This window comes from Mus caroli, unplaced genomic scaffold (assembly GCF_978045245.1).
Source record: "Mus caroli unplaced genomic scaffold, Mus_caroli_1 scaffold_20, whole genome shotgun sequence".
Taxonomy (NCBI): domain Eukaryota; kingdom Metazoa; phylum Chordata; class Mammalia; order Rodentia; family Muridae; genus Mus; species Mus caroli.
In genome coordinates, this window is record NW_028227275.1 from 43,783,445 (window position 1) to 43,804,255 (window position 20,811).

Here is a 20,811-nt window from a genome sequence, read left to right on the forward strand (position 1 = left end):
CTTTCCAGCTTCTGGCTATTATAAATAGGGCTGCTATGAACATGGTGGAGCATGTGTCCTTTTTACCGGTTGGGACATCTTCTGGATATATGCCCAGGAGAGGTATTGCTGGATCCTCCAGTAGTACTATGTCCAATTTTCTGAGGAACCGCCAGACTGATTTCCAGAGTGGTTGTACAAGCTTGCAATCCCACCAACAATGGAGGAGTGTTCCTCTTTCTCCACATCCTCGCCAGCATCTGCTGTCACCTGAATTTTTGATCTTAGCCATTCTGACTGGTGTGAGGTGGAATCTCAGGGTTGTTTTGATTTGCATTTCCCTGATGATTAAGGATGTTGAACATTTTTTCAGGTGTTTCTCTGCCATTCGGTATTCCTCAGGTGAGAATTCTTTGTTCAGTTCTGAGCCCCATTTTTTAATGGGGTTATTTGACTTTCTGGAGTCCACCTTCTTGAGTTCTTTATATATATATTGGATATTAGTCCCTTATCTGATTTAGGATAGGTGAAGATCCTTTCCCAATCTGTTGGTGGTTTTTTTGTCTTATTGATGGTGTCTTTAGCCTTGCAGAAGCTTTGTAGTTTCATGAGGTCCCACTTGTCAATTCTCGATCTTACAGCACAAGCCATTACTGTTCTATTCAGGAATTTTTCCCCTGTGCCCATATCTTCAAGGCTTTTCCCCCCTTTCTCCTCTATAAGTTTCAGTGTCTCTGGTTTTATGTGAAGTTCCTTGATCCACTTAGAGTTGACCTTAGTACAAGGAGATAGGAATGGATCGATTCGCATTCTTCTACATGTTAACAACCAGTTGTGCCAGCACCATTTGTTGAAAATGCTGTCTTTCTTCCACTGGATGTTTTTAGCTCCCTTGTCGAAGATCAAGTGACCATAGGTGTGTGGGTTCATTTCTGGGTCTTCAATTCTATTCCATTGGTCTATTTGTCTGTCACTATACCAGTACCATGCAGTTTTTATCACAATTGCTCTGTAGTAGAGCTTTAGGTCCGGCATGGTGATTCCACCACAGGTTCTTTTATCCTTGAGAAGAGTTTTTGCTATCCTAGGTTTTTTGTTATTCCAGATGAATTTGCAGATTGCACTTTCTAATTCGTTGAAGAATTGATTTGGAATTTTGATGGGGATTGCATTGAATCTGTAGATTGCTTTTGGCAAGATAGCCATTTTTACAATGTTGATCCTGCCAATCCATGAGCATGGGAGATCTTTCCATCTTCTGAGATCTTCTATAATTTCTTTCTTCAGAGACTTGAAGTTTTTATTATACAGATCTTTCACTTCCTTAGTTAGAGTCACGCCAAGATATTTTATATTATTTGTGACTATTGAGAAGGGTGTTGTTTCCCTAATTTCTTTCTCAGCCTGTTTATTCTTTGTGTAGAGAAAGGCCATTGATTTGTTTGAGTTAATTTTATATCCAGCTACTTCACCGAAGCTGTTTATCAGGCTTAGGAGTTCTCTGGTGGAATTTTTAGGGTCACTTATATATACTATCATATCATCTGCAAAAAGTGATATTTTGACTTCATCTTTTCCAATTTGTATCCCTTTGATCTCCTTTTGTTGTCGAATTGCTCTGGCTAGGACTTCAAGTACAATGTTGAATAGGTATGGAGAAAGTGGACAGCCTTGTCTAGTCCCTGATTTTAGAGGGATTGCTTCAAGCTTCTCACCATTTACTTTGATGTTGGCTACTGGTTTGCTGTAGATTGCTTTTATCATGTTTAGGTATGGGCCTTGAATTCCTGATCTTTCCAAGACTTTTATCATGAATGGGTGTTGGATCTTGTCAAATGCTTTTTCCGCATCTAAGGAGATGACCATGTGGTTTTTGTCTTTGAGTTTGTTTATATACTGGATTACGTTGATGGATTTCCGTATATTGAACCATCCCTGCATCCCTGGGATGAAACCTACTTGGTCAGGATGGATGATTGTTTTGATGTGTTCTTGGATTTGGTTAGCAAGAACTTTATTGAGGATTTTTGCATCAATATTCATAAGGGATATTGGTCTGAAGTTTTCTATCTTTGTTGGGTCTTTTTGTGGTTTAGGTATCAGAGTAATTGTGGCTTCATAGAATGAGTTGGGTAGAGTACCTTCTGTTTCTATTTTGTGGAATAGTTTGTGAAGAACTGGGATTAGATCTTCTTTGAAGGTCTGATAGAACTCTGCACTAAACCCATCTGGTCCTGGGCTTTTTTTAGTTGGGAGACTATTAATGACTGCTTCTATTTCTTTGGGGGATATAGGGCTGTTTAGATCATTAACCTGATCTTGATTCAACTTTGGTACCTGGTATCTGTCTAGGAACTTCTCCATTTCATCCAGGTTCTCCAGTTTTGTTGAGTATAGCCTTTGGTAGAAGGATCTGATGGTGTTTTGGATGTCTTCAGGATCTGTTGTTATGTCTCCTTTTTCATTTCTGATTTTGTTAATTAGGATGCTTTCCCTGTGCCCTTTAGTGAGTCTGGCTAAGGGTTTATCTATCTTGTTGATTTTCTCAAAGAACCAGCTCCTTGATTGGTTGATTCTTTGAATAGTTTTTCTTGTTTCCACTTGGTTGATTTCACCCCTGAGTTTGATTATTTCCTGCCGTCTACTCCTCTTGGGTGAATTTGCTTCCTTTTGTTCTAGTGCTTTTAGGTGTGTTGTCAAGCTGCTAATGTGTGCTCTCTCTAGTTTCCTTTTGGAGGCACTCAGAGCTATGAGTTTTCCTCTTAGAAATGCTTTCATTGCGTCCCATAAGTTTGGGTATGTTGTGGCTTCATTTTCATTGAACTCTAAAAAGTCCTTAATTTCTTTCTTTATTCCTTCCTTGACCAAGGTATCATTGAGAAGAGTGTTGTTCAGTTTCCACGTGAAGGTTGGCTTTCTATTATTTATTTTGTTATTGAAGATCAGCCTTAGTCCATGGTGATCTGATAGGATGCATGGGACAATTTCAATATTTTTATATCTGTTGAGGCCTGCTTTGTGACCAATTATGTGGTCAATTTTGGAGAAGGTACCATGAGGTGCTGAGAAGAAGGTATATCCTTTTGTTTTAGGATAGAATGTTCTGTAGATATCTGCCAGATCCATTTGATTCATAATTTCTGTTAGTTTCACTGTGTCCCTGTTTAGTTTCTGTTTCCATGATCTGTCCATTGGTGAAAGTGGTGTGTTGAAGTCTCCCACTATTATTGTATGAGGTGCAATGTGTGCTTTGAGCTTTACTAAAGTTTCTTTAATGAATGTGGCTGCCTTTGTATTTGGAGCATAGATATTCAGGATTGATAGTTCCTCTTGGAGGATTTTACCTTTGATGAGTATGAAGTGTCCCTCCCTGTCTTTTTTAATGACTTTGGGTTGGAAGTCAATCTTATCAGATATTAGAATGGCTACTCCAGCTTGTTTCTTCATGCCATTTGCTTGGAAAATTGTTTTCCAGCCTTTCATTCTGAGGTAGTGTCTATCCTTTTCTCTGAGATGAGTTTCCTGTAAGCAGCAAAATGTTGGGTCTTGTTTGTGTAGCCAGTTTGTTAGTCTATGTCTTTTTATCGGGGAGTTGAGTCCATTGATATTAAGAGATATTAAGGAAAAGTAATTGTTGTTTCCTGTTATTTTTGTTGTTAAAGTTGGCATTCTGTTCTTGTGGCTGTCTTCTTTTAGGTTTGTTGAGGGATTACCTTCTTGTTGTTTCTAGGGCGTGGTTCCTGTCCTTGTATTGGTTTTTTTCTGTTATTATCCTTTGAAGGGCTGGATTCGTGGAGAGATAATGTGTGAATTTGGTTTTGTCGTGGAATACTTTGGTTTCTCCATCTATGTTAATTGAGAGTTTGGCTGGGTATAGTAGCCTGGGCTGGAATTTGTGTTCTTTTAGTGTCTGTATAACATCCGTCCAGGATCTTCTGGCTTTCATAGTCTCTGGTGAAAAATCTGGTGTAATTCTGATAGGCTTGCCTTTATATGTTACTTGGCCTTTTTCTCTTACTGCTTTTAGTATTCTATCTTTATTTAGAGCATTTGTTGCTCTGATTATTATGTGTCGGGAGGTATTTCTTTTCTGGTCCAGTCTATTTGGAGTTCTGTAGGCTTCTTGTATGTTCATGGGCATCTCTTTCTTTAGATTTGGGAAGTTTTCTTCTATAATTTTGTTGAAGATGTTTGCTGGTCCTTTGAGTTGAAAATCTTCATTCTCATCCACTCCTATTATCCGTAGGTTTGGTCTTCTCATTGTGTCCTGTATTTCTTGGATGTTTTGAGTTAGGATCTTTTTGCATTTTACATTTTCCTTGATTGTTGTGCCGATGTTCTCTATGGAATCTTCTGCACCTGAGATTCTCTCTTCCATCTCTTGTATTCTGTTGCTGATGCTCGTATCTATGGTTCCAGATTTCTTTCCTAGGGTTTCTATCTCCAGTGTTGCCTCATTTTGGGTTTTCTTTATTGTGTCTACTTCCCTTTTTAGGTCTAGTATGGTTTTGTTCATTTCCATCATCTGTTTGGATGTGTTTTCCTGTTTTTCTGTAAGGACTTCTACCTGTTTGATTATGTTATCCTGTTTTTCTTTAAGGATTTGTAACTCTTTAGCAGTGTTCTCCTGCAATTCTTTAAGGGATTTTTGTGCTTCCTCTTTATTGTCTTCTGCCTGTTTAGCAGTGTTCTCCTGTATTTCTTTAAGTGTGTTATTAAAGTCCTTCTTGAAGTCCTCTATCATCATCAGGAGATATGCTTTTAAATCCGTGTCTAGCTTTTCCGGTGTGTTGGGGTGCTCTGGACTGGGTGAAGTGGGGGTGCTGGGTTCTGGTGATGGTGAGTGGTCTTGGTTTCTGTTAGTAAGATTATTACGTTTACCTTTCGCCATCTGGTAATCTCTGGGGTTAGTTGTTATCGTTGTCACTGTTTAAAGATTGGAGCAGAAGCTGTGTTCCACTCACCAGCAGTCTCTAAATCCTGCGGCGGGGGTCGTGGGTAGCTGACGGTACCCCGGTGCTGGTCCAGCCGGAAGAGGCCTGTGGTCCTACTCAGGCCGGTTTTCTGCTTCCCTAACTAATGCAGTCTCTGGTCCCGCGTGCAATTGGATTGGAGCAGAAGCTGTGTTCCACTCTCCAGAAGTCTTAAGATCCTGTGGCGGGTGTTGTGGGTAGCTGGCGAGTGTCAGCCGACCCTGCGCCCCAGCTGTCCCGGTGCTTTTCTGACCGGAAGAGGGTTGTGGCCCTATGTAGGCCGGATTTCTCTCTCCCCAACCAGAGCAGTCTCAGGTCCCGCGTGATTGGACTGGAGCAGAAGCTGTGTTCCACTCACCAGCAGTCCCAAAATCCTGCGGCGGGGGTCGTGGGTAGCTGGCGGGTGTCAGGCAACCCTGCGCTCCCGCTACCCCGGTGCTGATTTGGCCGGATGAGGCCTGTGGCCCTACTCAGGCCGGTTTCTGCTTCCCTAACTAATGCAGTCTCAGGTCCCGCGCAATTGGATTGGAGCAGAAGCTGTGCTCCACTCACCAGAAGTCTTAAGATCCTGTGGCGGTTGTTGTGGGTAGCTGGCGAGTGTCAGCCGACCCTGCGCCCCAGCTGCCCCGGTGCTTTTCTCTGTTTTTCTTTTTCTTATTCTTTTTTTAAATGTTATTTATTTGTTTATTTGTTTATTTTTATTCTATTTATTTTTATTTATTTACTTCACATACCGCTCACAGGCCCCCCTCCTAGTCACCTCCTTCCACAATCCTTCTCCCTCTCCCCTTCTCCTCTGAGAGGATGGAGGTCCCTCTTGGTATCCTCCTACCCTGGCACATCAAGTCTCTGCTAAGTACATCCTTTCTCACTGAGGCTAGACAAGGCAGCCCAGTTAGAAGTACATATCCCACAGACAGGTAACAGCTTTTGGGATAGCCTCCTACCCTAGTTGTTTGGGACCCACATGAAGACCAAGCTGCACATCTGATATATATGTTGGAGTGATACAGGGGGGCTATGTCCAGCCTGTGTATGTTGTCTGGTTGGTGGTTCACTCTCTGAGAGCCCCAAGGGTCCAAATTAGTTGACTCTGTTGGTCTTTGTGTGGAGTCCCAATCCCCTTTGGGACCTGCAGTTCTTCTCCCAATTCTTCCATAAGAGTCCCCAAGCTCCATCTACTGTTTGGCACTGGGTCTCTGCATCCTCATCTGAGTTTGCTGCTGGGTGGAGCCTCTCAGAGGACAGCCATGCTAGACTCCTGTCGTGTGTGTCCTTTTGGGTCTAGGATACCTCACTCTGGATTATATTCTCAACTTCCCTCCATCTGCCTTCTTAATGTTATCCTATACTTATAATGATTAGTGATTTATTTATTTCTCACTTTGTTTTATTTGTAATAACAAAGTACTTCCTAATGAAATATTTTCAAGTGGCATCACATATTTTTGTCAGAAATTTACTCCAAGCCAGCTGTGGTGCTCCATGACCAAAAAAGAAGAAAAAGAAAGACAGCTGGTGTCGTTGTATAGCTTGCCATCTCAGTGCTGAGAGGCAGATAAAGTCAGGGCCCGGGGCCCACTGACTGGGCAGCCTGCCGTACTTGGTCCTCTGTAGGCCAATGAGAGACCCTGTTGCAAAAAGACATGCCAAAATGCAACTGAGAAACAATACACTTATACAAGCATATACATACTCACCCTTCCACAGGTGTGAGTGTGTACACACACTGTGCTATTTATTTAGTATATATAGTAAACTATATTATATTATTTTGTATATATAATATACTAATTATATATAGTATGCTCTAATATACTTATATATACTAATATATTATGTAGTTATATAAACATACTTATATTTATTTTTATTATATACTTATATATAAATAATTAAAATATACAAATATAAACTGTATAATATACTATGTAGTATATATAAATTTATTCGTTATTTATTTTATATATTAAAAGTTGGTTGGGTTCTTGGCATTTGAATTTAGACCTACCATAAGTTGCAGAAGTGGGTATCATTTTGGTTTGTTTGGTTTGGGTTTTTTGTTTATTTTGTTTTTTCTCAGGTAGCCTCAAACTTTTAGTTTATCCAGGGATGACCTGGTAATTCTGACCCTTCTGCCTCTACCTCCTTAATGTTAGGGTTACAGATGAGCTCTGTGTCTGATTTTATGTGGTGCTGGCCACTGGATCCCGTGATATTTGCCTGCCAACCAGGCATTCAACCAACTAAGCTACACCCTGAGCCCAAGTATTGTGTTTTGTAAGGGCTTATAATCTGTCAGAGTTTACGTAGGAGATGCAAATCAGTATTGTCCATTAAACAGATTATCACAATGGAACTACATTTAGGGATCAGCTCAACACAGTCACCAATCTGGCTCCAGTTCAGCTAGGCCTTTTAAGTCCATTTTGAAAACTCAGCAGAATTGTCTTGCTTCCAGGGTCTTCAGATTCTCAAGTGTTTTTAACCTTTTCTCTAAGTGTGTCACCACCCTGAATCAACCAAAGGCAGGCTGGATCTGACCCTTGCAAGGGTCTCCTGCCTGTTGATGTCATCAGGAGTAATTTAGTGATGATATGAAGATAGAGGTGTTTATTCTTAAACCAGCAGAGCCCTGGCATTTGTGGCATGTGGACAGTTGAGACATTATGGCCACAGTCTCCACCTGTGCCCTTGTTCTGTATATCTGCAGATCAGATTTTCCAGGTGTTGAGATAGTCCTGGCTGTCCTGGAACTTACTACATAGAGCAGACTTGCCTCTGCCTCCTAAGTTTTGGGACGAAAGGTTTGTGCCACCACATCAAGCCTCAGTTGTCTCTCATAGCAATTTTAAGACATCTTTGAATTAGGTTTGGTGTTTATTTTTACCCCTGCTTCTGGCTTTAATATGAGAACAATGGATTTTCTATTAAGCCATCTCTATTCTCTAATTAAGTCAACCTCCTTTTTTGTTTGTTTGTTTTTTTGAGACAGGGTTTCTCTGTATAGATAGCCCTGGTTGTCCTGGAAGACCAGGCTGGCCTCAAACTCAGAAATCCGCCTGCCTCTGCCTCCTGAGTAAGAAAATCTGGCCTCATAGCAAAGGGGATAGTTTTGAGCCCGAGAAGACAGTGTAAATGATTGCACTTACTAAATATGTTCTTTGTTGTGTGTCTTTCTTTTCTTTTCTTTTCTTTTCTTTTCTTTTCTTTTCTTTTCTTTTCTTTTCTTTTCTTTTCTTTTCTTTTCCTTTCCTTTCCTTTCCTTTCCTTTCCTTTCCTTTCCTTTCCTTTCCTTTCCTTTCCTTTCCTTTTCTTTTCTTTTCTTTCTTTTTTGTTTGTTTTTGTTCGCTCTGTCCTGTGCAGGGATATCTTGTCCCTCTGATAAACTGGCATCTCATCTGGCCACATCAGGACACTGGAGGAAACATCACTGGCGTTCAAGGCCTAGAAGATTGTCCCACTACACCACGAAGCCTCTGACTGTTCTTTGAAATGACGAGAAACTTGTTTCGGAGGAGACTTTTCTCTTGTCCTACAAAATACTACTTTATGCTCCTTGTCCTCTCTTTAATTACCTTCTCTGGTTTAAGAATGCATCAGAAGCCTGAATTTTTTAGTGTCAGACACTTGGAGCTGGCTGGAGATGATCCTTACAGCAATGTTAATTGCACTAGGATTTTACAGGGTGACCCAGAAGAAATCCAGAAGGTGAAGCTTGAGATACTAACAGTGCAATTCAAGAAGCGCCCGAGGTGGACACCCCATGACTATATAAACATGACCCGCGATTGTGCCTCTTTCATCAGGACACGCAAATATATTGTGGAGCCTCTTAGTAAAGAAGAGGTAGGCTTTCCAATTGCATATTCCATCGTGGTTCATCATAAGATTGAAATGCTTGACAGGCTCCTGAGGGCCATCTATATGCCTCAGAATTTCTACTGCATTCACGTGGACAGAAAAGCAGAGGAATTCTTTTTAGACGCGGTGCAGGGCATCGCATCCTGCTTTGATAATGTCTTTGTGGCCAGCCAGTTGGAGAGTGTTGTTTATGCGTCCTGGAGTCGGGTTAAGGCTGACCTCAACTGCATGAAGGACCTGTACAGAATGAATGCAAACTGGAAGTACTTGATCAATCTCTGTGGTATGGATTTCCCCATTAAAACCAACCTGGAAATTGTCAGGAAGCTCAAGTGCTCCACAGGGGAAAACAGCCTGGAAACTGAGAAGATGCCTCCCAACAAGGAAGAGAGATGGAAAAAAAGATACACCGTTGTCGATGGGAAGCTGGTCAACACTGGAATAGGCAAAGCACCACCCCCACTCAAAACTCCTCTCTTTTCAGGCAGTGCCTACTTCGTGGTCAGTAGGGAATATGTAGGCTACGTGCTGGAAAATGAAAATATTCAAAAGTTGATGGAATGGGCACAGGACACATACAGCCCAGATGAGTTCCTCTGGGCCACCATCCAAAGGATCCCCGAAGTCCCTGGTTCGTTCCCCTCAAGCCACAAGTATGACTTGTCAGACATGAATGCCATTGCTAGGTTTGTCAAGTGGCAGTACTTCGAAGGCGATGTTTCCAACGGTGCCCCTTATCCACCGTGCGCTGGAGTCCACGTGCGCTCTGTGTGCATCTTCGGAGCTGGTGACTTGAGCTGGATGCTGCGCCAACACCACCTTTTTGCCAATAAGTTTGACATGGATGTTGACCCCTATGCCATCCAGTGTTTGGATGAGCATCTGAGGCGTAAAGCCCTGGAGAACTTAGAACACTAAGCGCTGCTGGCAGCCCTGGGGAAGATAAGGATGCTCAAACTGTACTCTCCTCTGCTTCCCGTCTCTCCTATGGGGTCCTTCTTGGGGTGATGACTTTAAAGTCTTCCTGTCAGGGAAACTGCATGAATCCTACAGAATATAGTTACAGGAGAGGCTGATACCTTAAGTGTTCTAGAGGAAATGTGAGGACTGAGTTAGGATGGCTGGAGGCTGGGAAGACTTAACGGACAGAGGGAACCCAGGTGATTGGGAAAGAGGCCAGTAAAAAATGTCAGCCTCGAGAACTAATCCAAGAACCCAGGTACTTAATCTAAATGAGATTTGATTTATGCCAAAAGTCTCTTGAAGATTTTAAACACGATAATTTTCTTGACATGAACAAATTTGTAGCAGCAACCAATCACAAAGATATGATTCATCTTGTATGTTTTTTGGAATAGACCGGTTTTACTCTAAGTTATCCTTGTAAATAATTTCCTTCCTGCTGTGATTTTGGGTAGTGAGTCTCCACGCGTCATCTCAGGGAGCTTAAAATATGTTTAGCACGAATGGCTCTGTCTTCATTTTTGCTTATAAGTACACATACATGTTTTTAAAAGCAAATATCAGTTTCTAGTTCACCGATATCTACGAATATTCTTCAGTTATTTAAAAGGAGCTAGCTGGGTGTGTGGCCCCTGCCTGTGAAGCAGGGGGGATTGTTTAAGCTCGAGTGATAGTGGCCAGGCTGGGCAAGATAACAAGAACTCTTCGAGAAGACAATCAACTCAATTTTACAGATACGTATTTGTTCTTGTCTTCCCAGACTGTTCGTACCATCACGCAGCACACGTGTTGCTGCTTTAGGACCCTCTATCTGTGTTTTAGGTCTTTGATGTGACCCAGTCACCTGTAACTAGTGCAGAAAACTAGGGAGGATGAAGTAGGCATCCAAGGGAAGAAGGGAATCTACTAAGGCCATTGCTAAGCCCCTGGCACAAGTTTAAGGCTAGTAATTGGCTCGGTCCCAAGAAATGATCCAATTGTGTCTCAGGTGGTGTCATTCTGGCCTTGAGTATTCGTGTTATCTGCCCACTCAATTCTCTTAACCTGCTAGCTTCTAGTTCCTTCCTCTCTTGTGGCCTTGGTGAGGGGGAAAGAAGTAGAGAAGTACACATGTGTCCTCATGAAGTGTTTGAAAAGAGCTGTGGCATTACAGTGTATTTTCACCCAAAGGCAAACAGTATAGGGTTTCTTCAGTTCTGTCTCTCCTCTCCAATGCAGGAGATTGGTTTCTTTGTTTTCTCTTAGTATTATTTAGCTAAATATAAACTGTTCATCCAGAATTCTAGTGAATGTGAAGACTTGCCATTTGATTTTAAATAAGAACCGTTACCATGTACCTTTATTTTTAAAACATAGCCAACTTTAATAATCCACAAAAAAATCATAATATCAGACAGTTTTAAGACATTCAAAGGAGGAAGTATGTTTTCTGTCTCAAAGCTATAAAATATTTTTTCTAATGACAAGTCTTATTAGAAAAGCTGAGAATCAGTAGATGAGCTGGGGTTTGTTTTGGACCAATAGAAATGTGTTGGCCATGGACCACCAGCAATGATGGTGATGCAGCTGATACCATCTATACTGGCTTCTGATTTCTTTCTTTTGTCCAGTCAATTTGTCCAATGGTTCTTTTAGTAGAAAGGCTTTTACTTATAAGACGGAGCTTCTTTTAAATCTAAAGCCAGTGGTTCCTGGTGACATATCATTTGTGCAAACCGCTGTGACTTAGGCAGTTTTTCTTTTTCTTTTTCCATCTTGAAAACATAGGGCTAAGGCAGTAGTCTAGGGATCCAGCAAGCAGGAACCCCAGCCTGAGGTCACCGGTGGTCAACATATCTATCCCAGTTTGCTTTATACTAGATGAACTCTTGAACTTTGCAAAACTGGAAATTATTTTTTTTAGCTACAAGTACTTTTTTTTTAATCAACTGTTTGATGTTATTCATCTTAAACACTCTTATTGTAGTGGGGCTCCAATTTCAGTTAAATGGCAAGTTTGAGGATTTTTTATTTTTATTATTTTTATTTTTATTTTCATTTTCATTTTTATTTTTATTTTTTGCCCCACTCCAGGAGTAAAACTAGGCTCTAGGATTCCAGAGCCTCGAGTCAATGCTGTGAAGCCTCCATACTTTGTGTTACCTCACCTTCGCACCATTGCACTTGTTGAACCATGTCTGATGCTGTCAAACACTGTACAAACCCAGTGCCTGGCACAGGGCTTGTACAGTGTCTGTTTACCATGACTCACTGGATTTTATTTTTAGAGTTTTTCAATAAAGCAAAAGAAATTCACACAGTGGGATAAATAATTCAAAGAACTAAAAAGGGAACTTGGAAATGAAACCTTCAGACACTCTCGAAGAGTACAATTCCAGTTCACGTGGAGAGAGGCAGGCTTTGTTTATGTTGAAGTCATGTTTGTTAGTAAACACTAATTTTAATGCTATCATTGAGGTCTTTTATAGAAAATTTTTAGTAATCACATTCACAAATAAAATGGGATTCTAGTTCTTAAGTAAATCAAGATTATATGTATCATTTCTTAGAAATAAGTTAATTTAAAAAGGTTATTTTATAGGCAATTGGCCTAGGTTTTTCCGAAGCTGAGGTTTAAAAAACAAAACAACAGTTTCACCTTGAAATCTGGGAGCATTAATATTTCTAAACATGTGTTTGTGTCATATATTGAGTAGAGTTCATTTAAGAGACTTGATTTCCCCTTCCCATGAGTTTTGGTTGGTAGAGGCTATGTAGGGTAGATAGGACTGGATGTTTTCAGTTGTTTAAATCATTGTCATTAAGTATAAAATGCGAAACTATTTATGTTTTTGAATGAATCATTCATATCACAAATAAAATCAGTCATTGAGAAACCAATGCTATGTCTGCACACATTATTCCTTCCTTAGCTCCACCAATCACAATAAAGGCTTTTATATTTGTGGAAAAAAAATATATATGGTTTTTATACTTGTGAGCAGTGATGAAAAAAAGCAAGACAGAGACATCTTGAAACTTTTTTACCAAGGTAAAAATGAAAGGAAAATGTGATAGAGAAAATTATATTGCAAAGTAAGATGAAAGACTAGAAGTGATGGTGAACTCCAGAGGCAGGAGAATCACTATAAACCTATCACCAGCCTGGTTTCTATAGCTGATTCCAGGCCAGACAGGGTCATACAAAACAAAAACAAAACCCCAAACCCAAGACAAAACAGGCCATACAAAGAGATGAAGACAGGGAGGTTAGGAGCAGGCTGTGAGTTACGTTCTCAGATGCTGGAGGTACCAGCTTGTTTCACTGATGGAGAGAGCAGTTTCCCACGGGTTAACTTCATGCCTATAAAGTTCTGTGGCTCCTTAGTCTGTCTGGCATTTATGAGAGTCTTGATTTGATTTCCAGCACAAAATAATAATATCATTGACAAGTTTACAAAATATCCAGGTTTTCAGAAAGCTCTGGAATCCATCCATTTTGCTGCGAGCACCCAGACTGTTCAACATGTCAGACCATGCTGGTATCCGGACTAAGCTCTCAGTATTGGGGAGGAGGGTCCCCTTTTCCCTTGGCTGTGCCTCCTACATTCAGAACTCAGCAAGTGACAGATTCTAGACATTTTTAGATGAAGCAGATTCTAGAAAGTAACAAAATAGATGGATTTTCAATCTTTCTCAAAACTTGAAAACACAAATTTATAAAAGACTACTTACCTTTTTTGTTGTTTACTTGCCTGCCTGGCTGACTGGCTTTCTTTCTTTCTTTCTTTCTTTCTTTCTTTCTTTCTTTCTTTCTTTCTTTCTTTCTTTCTTTCTTTCCTTTTTTTCCCTGCTAGGGAGACTATCAAGCTCTCAAATGCTGGGCAGAGCTACTCTCAGTTCTAGATTGATTGATCAATCAAACTGATTGATTAGTTGACTTGGGTATGGTCTTGTAATATAAGCCAAAGGGGCCTCAAACTCCTGATTCTCCTGCCCCAACTCTCAAATCTTGGGATTCCAAACAAGTGCCATTCCTCCTGGTTTCAAATTTATTTCTTTTAAGGTGTGCGTGCCTTCATGTGTATGTGAACTCTCTGCAGGATAACCTCAGGTGTCATTCTTCAGAACACTGGGCACCCTCCTTTGAGAAGGGTCTTGCTGACCTAGAACTTAACAAGCAGCTTAGGCGAGATGGCCTACAGGCCCCAGACACCTTGTCTCTCCTCCGCAGTGCTGGAACTGCAAAAGCCATTCTGTCCTGCTGTGCATTTTTACATAGTTTATGGGGCTCAAACTCAGATTCACGGGCTTGGTGGACAAGTACTTTACCAACCAAACTACATCTCCAGCCCCAGCATTTCCCATTACCAGGAATGTGCTAATCCAAACCAGATTAGGGATCAAATTAGCAGTTTTGATGCCAATGGATATTTTCAAAATATTCATTCTCAATACTTTAGAGCTTGTGTTGAGGAAAACTACTTATGATCCGACCTTCTAGAATAACAAAGATAATGAACAGAAATCCGTGCTTGGGGTGTTCCCCAGACTGCACCTTTTTGAGTCATTCCCTCTAGCTCCATAAAATTGCTGGCTGTCAAATCTGTATTTGGAGCTTGTATGTCATATGGTTTGCCTTAGGGAATCCTACTCCCTCTATATCTTGCATGTTTACTCAAGGCGGAGGGACCCTGCCACCTTCTTGTTACTCCAGGAAATGTTTTGGATTTAAGCTGTGGAGCTTAGCAGCCTGTTTTAAGGCCTTATGCTTTTGTAGCTATGAGATTTCTCAGTTGTATAGGTCAAGAAAAGCAATTTCCAGAAGTAACCAGAAGAGCGATGAATATGCTATCAGGGGGGTGGGGTGGGGTAGTGCTGGCACTGGTGTTATTTTATGAAAGAGCCATCCATGCATACGTAGGATATGTCAGTCTGTCCTCAAGATCCCAGAGTGCTTGGGTTGGTGGAGGTTTTGCATTTGGCTCCTTAAAAGATACATATGTGGGGTTGGAGAAATGCCTCAGAGGTTAAGAGCCGTTACTGACCTTTCCGAGGATGCAAGTGATCACCAGCACCAATGCCAGTGACTCAACTGTGAAGCTTAAAGAACCAGACCACCACAGCCCCACTGAGGCTGAAAGGTAAAGCTTTATTTTGGGAAAATGAACATCCAGGCTATCTCCAAAAGAAGGGAGAGCAGCCCCATGAAAAGGGAATTTTATAGGTTTTTATTGAAGTTTTATAGGTAGGGTGATTTTAGTTAAGGGAAAAAGAACCATAGAAGGCAAAAGGGACCTCTGTAAGCAAACTTACGAGGCGGGCCCCTGGCTAATAGGATAGCAGAAGCCTGTGGCCATGCTGTTCTTGTGAGATAAGGGGTCAGTAAACTTCGGAGAAATGCAGACCGCCCAGTTTGCGTCTCCGTATCTTAGAATACTCCATCTGAGGGTAGCCTAACAACAACCTCCTGTAACTCCAGCAGCAAGGTACTGACACCCTCTTCTGGCTTCTTTTGACACTCCAGACATAGGGTGTTTATGCATACAAACACAAATAAATAAAAATAAAAACATCTTTAATACATATATATGGATTTATTTATTTATTTATTTATTTTGTATCAGGTAAGATTTTGATGTCATGCTACTTACCAATGAAAAATGGATGCTTGTCTTCAGCAGAACGAGAAGCCATTCACTGTCTTCCAAAGTGTCTATGTGAACATCCCGCCGTGGGCGTGACTTCGATAAGCAGTGTCGGTATAGAAGATTCTGTCTAACTAGAGAGTTTTGTGCAGTCTATGTGAAAGATTTTTCCACATTTAAGATTAGCCGAGATTAGAAATCTATGTCGTTCCAAGAAACCATTGGAAGAAATTCTGAACACTGCTGGTTTAAATATTGCTAGATGTTTATAATTTACTTTTGTTGTCTTTAGACACATTAAGAAAATGTCCTAGCCTAGATAGAATTCTCTTATTTGACTTGATTTAAAAGAAATGTTTTCTCATTAGAGACTTTTTTACCCTACCCTTCCACTCAAAGAAGAACACCCACTTTAATATGTTCCTTGAAGCCCATTCAACTGATGTTTACTGGGCATTAGTTTACTGCATGCTCTACATACCTTGCAGGTAAGGTTACGTCCTAGCATAATCACCTGTACTATTCTAGGTATAACTTGTAAAGTTGTTGGCTAGACAGGCATGACCCAGAGGGCATCTGTTGTTTTCAAGCAAAACCATCTTCTATTGTTTCAGGTCTCCTCCCAAAGCTACTGCTTTGCTTTGAGTATAACTCTTCTTGGGGGACAGGCATGTGTGCTTGGTTCTTCCACAAAGCAACAGCACTAACCACCTTTCTCTCTCTCTCTCTCTCTCTCTCTCTCTCTCTCTCTCTCTCTCTCTCTCTCTCTCTCTTTCTCTCTCTCTCTCTCTCTCTCTCTCTTCCTTCCTCCCTCCCGCTTCCTTCCTTTCTTTTAATAGCAAATGCAGTAAGAAGTCACATAGGTAGAAACAAACAGTTCACTAATTTTGAAGTTGTTGAAAATGATCCCTTAAAGGGCACGTGGAGATCAGAGAGAAAAATAATGAAGAAGCATGGTAAATACTAAAGCATCATTCCTTTCTCTCACTCTCCGTCTCTCTGTCTCTCTCTGTCTGTGTCTCTGACTGCCTCTCTCTCTCTGTCTCTCTCTGTCTACCTGTCTCTGTCTCTCTCCCTACCCCACACCCCGTGTGTGTGTGTGTGTGTGTGTGTGTGTGTTCCTTGTGTGTCTGCAAATGGAGGCCAGAGGCCAGGTATCTTCCACTATCACCCGTTCCCTTGTTTTTTGAAAGAGTAGCTAGTGCTGGACCTGAAGCTAGCTGGTTTTGTTAGCCTTGCCTGCTAGCCCCAGGTGTCTTCCTGTCTGCACCCTATAGGCAGGAGGGAGAGGGGAGTTTGGGAGCTATTGAGAGAGTAGTTCCTCTTTTAAGACTTGATGAGCATGAAACTCAAGAAGAATGAAGACCAAAGCGTGAACACTTTGCCCCTTCTTAGAATTGGGAACAAAACAACCATGGAAGGAGTTACAGAGACAAAGTTTGGAGCTGTGACAAAAGGATGGACCATCTAGAGACTGCCATATCTGGGGATCCATCCCATAATCAGCTTCCAAATGCTGACACCATTGCATACACTAGCAAGATTTTGCTGAAAGGACCCAGATATAGCTGTCTCTTGTGAGACTATGCCGGGGCCTAGCAAACACAGAAGTGGATGCTCACAGTCAGCTATTGGATGGATCACAGGGCCCCCAATGGAGGAGCTAGAGAAAGTACCCAAGGAGCTAAAGGGATCTGCAACCCTATAGGTGGAACAACATTCTGAACTAACTAGTACCCTGGAGCTCTTGACTCTAGCTGCATCTGTATCAAAAGATGGCCTAGTCGGCCATCACTGGAAAGAGAGGCCCATTGGACACACAAATTTTATATGCCCCAGTACAGGGGAACGCCAGGGCCAAAAAGTGGGAGTGGGTGGGTAGGGGAGTGGGGGGGGGCAGTATGGGGGACTTTTGGGATAGCATTGGAAATGTAAATGAGGAAAATACCTAATAAAAAATAAAAATAAAAAATATATATTTAAAAAAAGACTTGATGAAAACATAGGAAGACTGAGAAGTAGGTATCCCTACATAAAATACATGAAAGTTTCAAGCACCCAGATCCAGGACAACCTGTGTTTACCTTACTTGTTAGTAATAGCAGCAGGACCAGGAAATGCAAGGGAATATGGGGTTTGTGTTAAACTGAGCCCTTCTGGGCTGGGCTTTCTGTTTCTAAGTGATTTAGCAAATTGCTGGATTTGCCAAGGAATGTGAGGGGGTGGTGGAACCTGCTGGAAAGACCAACAATCAGGGTTGGAGGCCAGAAGAGGTGAGTAGGCCTACAGAAAAACTTGAAGTTCAAAAAGAGAGATTTGCACCTTGCCTCCAGGCTGTTGAGGTATAATTGACCAACGAAAATTATATGTGATTAAAGCGTATAGCAGGATGTTTTGATAGATGCTCACCCTGCTAAGTAGTTACCACAGTCAAGTTAATGAGTGTATTCATCACACTTCACAGTTGCCTTTGTATGTATGGTGAAAACACTGAAGATCTACTCTTGAGGGCCACTGAGAATTGACTTTCCCAAGTTAACCTCTGACCTCCGAATACTCAGTGATACAAACAACAAGCAATAAAGTTTGTAAAAAGAGAAAAGTCTACTTTTTAGTAAATTTGAAGCACACGGTATAGTAGTAAGCAGAGTTACTCTGTATCGTGACTTGTACCTTAGACCTAAATCCCCTCTGGTTTTTGTTTGTATGGTTTTTGTTTTGTTTCATTTTCCTGCTCCTACAATCAACTCTCTATTGTTTTCATGAGGCTGTCTTCACATTGTTCTTGCAAAGAGGCTGGGAAATTGTTTGTCCTGTGTCTGGCTTCTTTCCCTTTGCGGAGTGTCCTCTGGCTTATCCACACTGCTGCCACAGCACACTTTCTTTCTCTCCTCCCCCCATCCTCCCCACTCAGGGATGAATATTGTCACCCTCACCACATTTTACTCATCCATTTACCTGGCCATACTTATAACTCGTGGAGCCCTAACTAACCAAATATAGCTAACCGCCACTTGGACAGTCCAATGAGAGAGAAGAATGACCATAAAGGAAGGGAAGAATATATTCAGCCTGGCCCGAGTGGGCAGTAACAGGGACCAGTGTCTTCTATATATGAATGAAGCTTCAGGATTTCACATGGGAGGAAAGAGCAGTGAGACAGACATTTGCACAGCCAAATAATCTTGGTTGAACAGTGTTCTGGTAGGTTATATGATTTCAGATCTTATTCTGGAGATTGGTCTAGCATTGGATAAGTCACTTTTTCTTGAGTAGGGCAATTCAGTTCTGATCCTGAGAGGATTGCTTCTGGCCGGGGGACACTTGTGTTTCTGCGAGCAAGTACATACCTGCAGAGTAGCAACTTCTGGAATTTAGGATTCGTTGGTAAGGACTCAGGGATAATACATCAGACTAGAAGGACAACCCTGGGATAGGGAATGGCTGGGTGCTCCTTTAAGGGGAGCAAAGGACAGTTTAAAAGGCCTTCACTCATTCACAGATCTCAGCTGTGAATTGCACCAGGACAGACTTCAGTCTCTTTGATGGCTCCCCACCAGTTGGGATTCTTCAGGTTTTGGGAATCCTATAATGCTGCTCTCTATATAATTGGGGTGTCGACTTGTACTCTTACAAAACACATAGAAGAGCTCGCTCGCCTTCATCCAGGATGTTACCAACAGTTATCATTTGGCTGGTGTTGGTAGTCACTTGTGACTTGTACTTCCTTGACAATTTGTGAAACCAAGCACCCTTTCATGTATCCGTTGGTTATTAGTCTGTCTGCCCAAGCTTGCCCGTTCTTATTATTTCTTCTGTTTGCTAAGTGGAGCTGAACAAAAGCAAGCTAGCAGACAAGGAGGCATGAATGGTTCTCCCTCGCTCTTGACTGTGAGAGTGTGAGTTCCCAGCTTCCCTTCTCCGCAACAATGACATGGGCTGTGGAACTATAAGCCACATAAGCCTCCTCCCTCATCTCCTTATGTTGCTCTTTGTAAGAGAGTTTGAGCACAATAACAGAAATGAAACTAGAAGAAGAATAGTCAGGCGTGTTGGACTGTAGTTTTTTTTTTTTTTCCTGTAGTTTGTTTGCTTTTTTTAAAGCAGTGCTGGGGTTTAAGCCAAGGGCCTTATGCATTCCAGGTAAGCACCAAGCTGAGCTATATCCCAGTTCTGTCTAGTTTAAAAAATGAAAATAAAAATTAATATATGTGTATGTATATATGTATGTATGTATGTATGTATGTATGTATGTATATATGTATGTATATGTGTTCTCGTTTCTTGACTCCGGGTCTCTATTGACTGTTTAAAACTCATTATGTAGACCAGGCTGGCCTCAAACTCAGAGCTCCACCTGCCTCTGCCTGCTGAGTGCTGGGAATAAAGGCACCAGTGTCCACTGAGCCTCAAGACTTTTGATGACTGATTCAATCTCTTTACTCAAATCATCTATTCAGACTTCCAGTTTCTTCATTGCACCGTTTTTAATAGGCTGTATGTTTTTGAACGCTGTCCATTTCTCCTAGATTATCCAGTTTGCTGGTCTGTAACTAATCACAATAGTGTCCTATTTACTTTTGAGTTTCTGAGCTATTAGTAAATAGAAAAACGTTAAATACACTCTTTCGCCAGGGTTGCCGGGACTTAAGATAGTGAGGCCAGAAAATTGCATGATCGAGACCAGCCTAGAATGAGTTCTAGGCCAGCCTCAGTTACATAGAGTCTCTATCAGGAAATTAAAATAAATAAAGAAATAAAATGTATTCCTTCCGCTGAAGATTTCAACACTTCAGTCTATGGGATGAACTTGCAGACAGTCACCAAGGACACACAAAGTTCACTAAACACTTACAAAGCCTAGAGGGGTAAGATGGATGAACTGGGTGCCTATCTTACCAAAGGGTCCAGGGCTTGGGCTTCTAGACAAAGGGGCAAGGCTGAATGCTGTCTTGTTCTGCTGATGAGGTCTCCTAGGTCACAGGTCTCTGTGGTCATCTGCTGGCCAGAGGTTAGACCTCTACTTTTTTGGGAGGTTATGTGAGACGATGAGGCCTGTGGCCGTCGTCGTAAATCTCTCTTACAAAGGATAGCTTTTGATAGAGCTTCTCCTGTGTCTGCAGAAACCTGCACTTCCTCTCACTATGAAATATGAGCCAGCTCTGCATGCCAAAGAAACAGGTTCTGGGTAAGATAATTAACTCTCTCCCACAGATAAACTTTCCCCTTTCAGGGCTCTTATGTTTAATTGTTTTTTTTTCATTTTAAGAGTTACTTAAAATCTTTTTAATTCACCAATTACAGAGAATGATCAGTTTTACAACAGAGAAAATAAAAAGTAAACAATATACAAAGGAATGTCCTCACACCCCTGAAAACCATTCTTCAAAAGTAATTGGATTAGA

At 41.4% G+C, this 20,811-nt stretch overlaps 1 protein-coding gene across 7 annotated transcripts in view; it reads left to right on the top strand.

Moving 5' to 3' along the window:
- Gcnt1 (glucosaminyl (N-acetyl) transferase 1) overlaps positions 1 to 20,811 on the top strand; it is a 133,815-nt gene that overhangs the window by 41,335 nt on the left and 71,669 nt on the right. For 6 of the 7 annotated variants that reach the window (XM_029472444.2, XM_029472443.2, XM_029472442.2 and 3 more), the window contains one exon: positions 8,319 to 11,860. The exons of the other annotated variant lie outside the window; for it this stretch is intronic. In XM_029472444.2, the coding sequence (XP_029328304.1) occupies positions 8,448 to 9,734 (1,287 nt within the window). In that variant the 5' untranslated portion in view covers positions 8,319 to 8,447 and the 3' untranslated portion in view covers positions 9,735 to 11,860. Of the gene's footprint in view, positions 1 to 8,318; positions 11,861 to 20,811 lie in introns of those variants that run through there. 7 annotated transcript variants of the gene reach the window in all.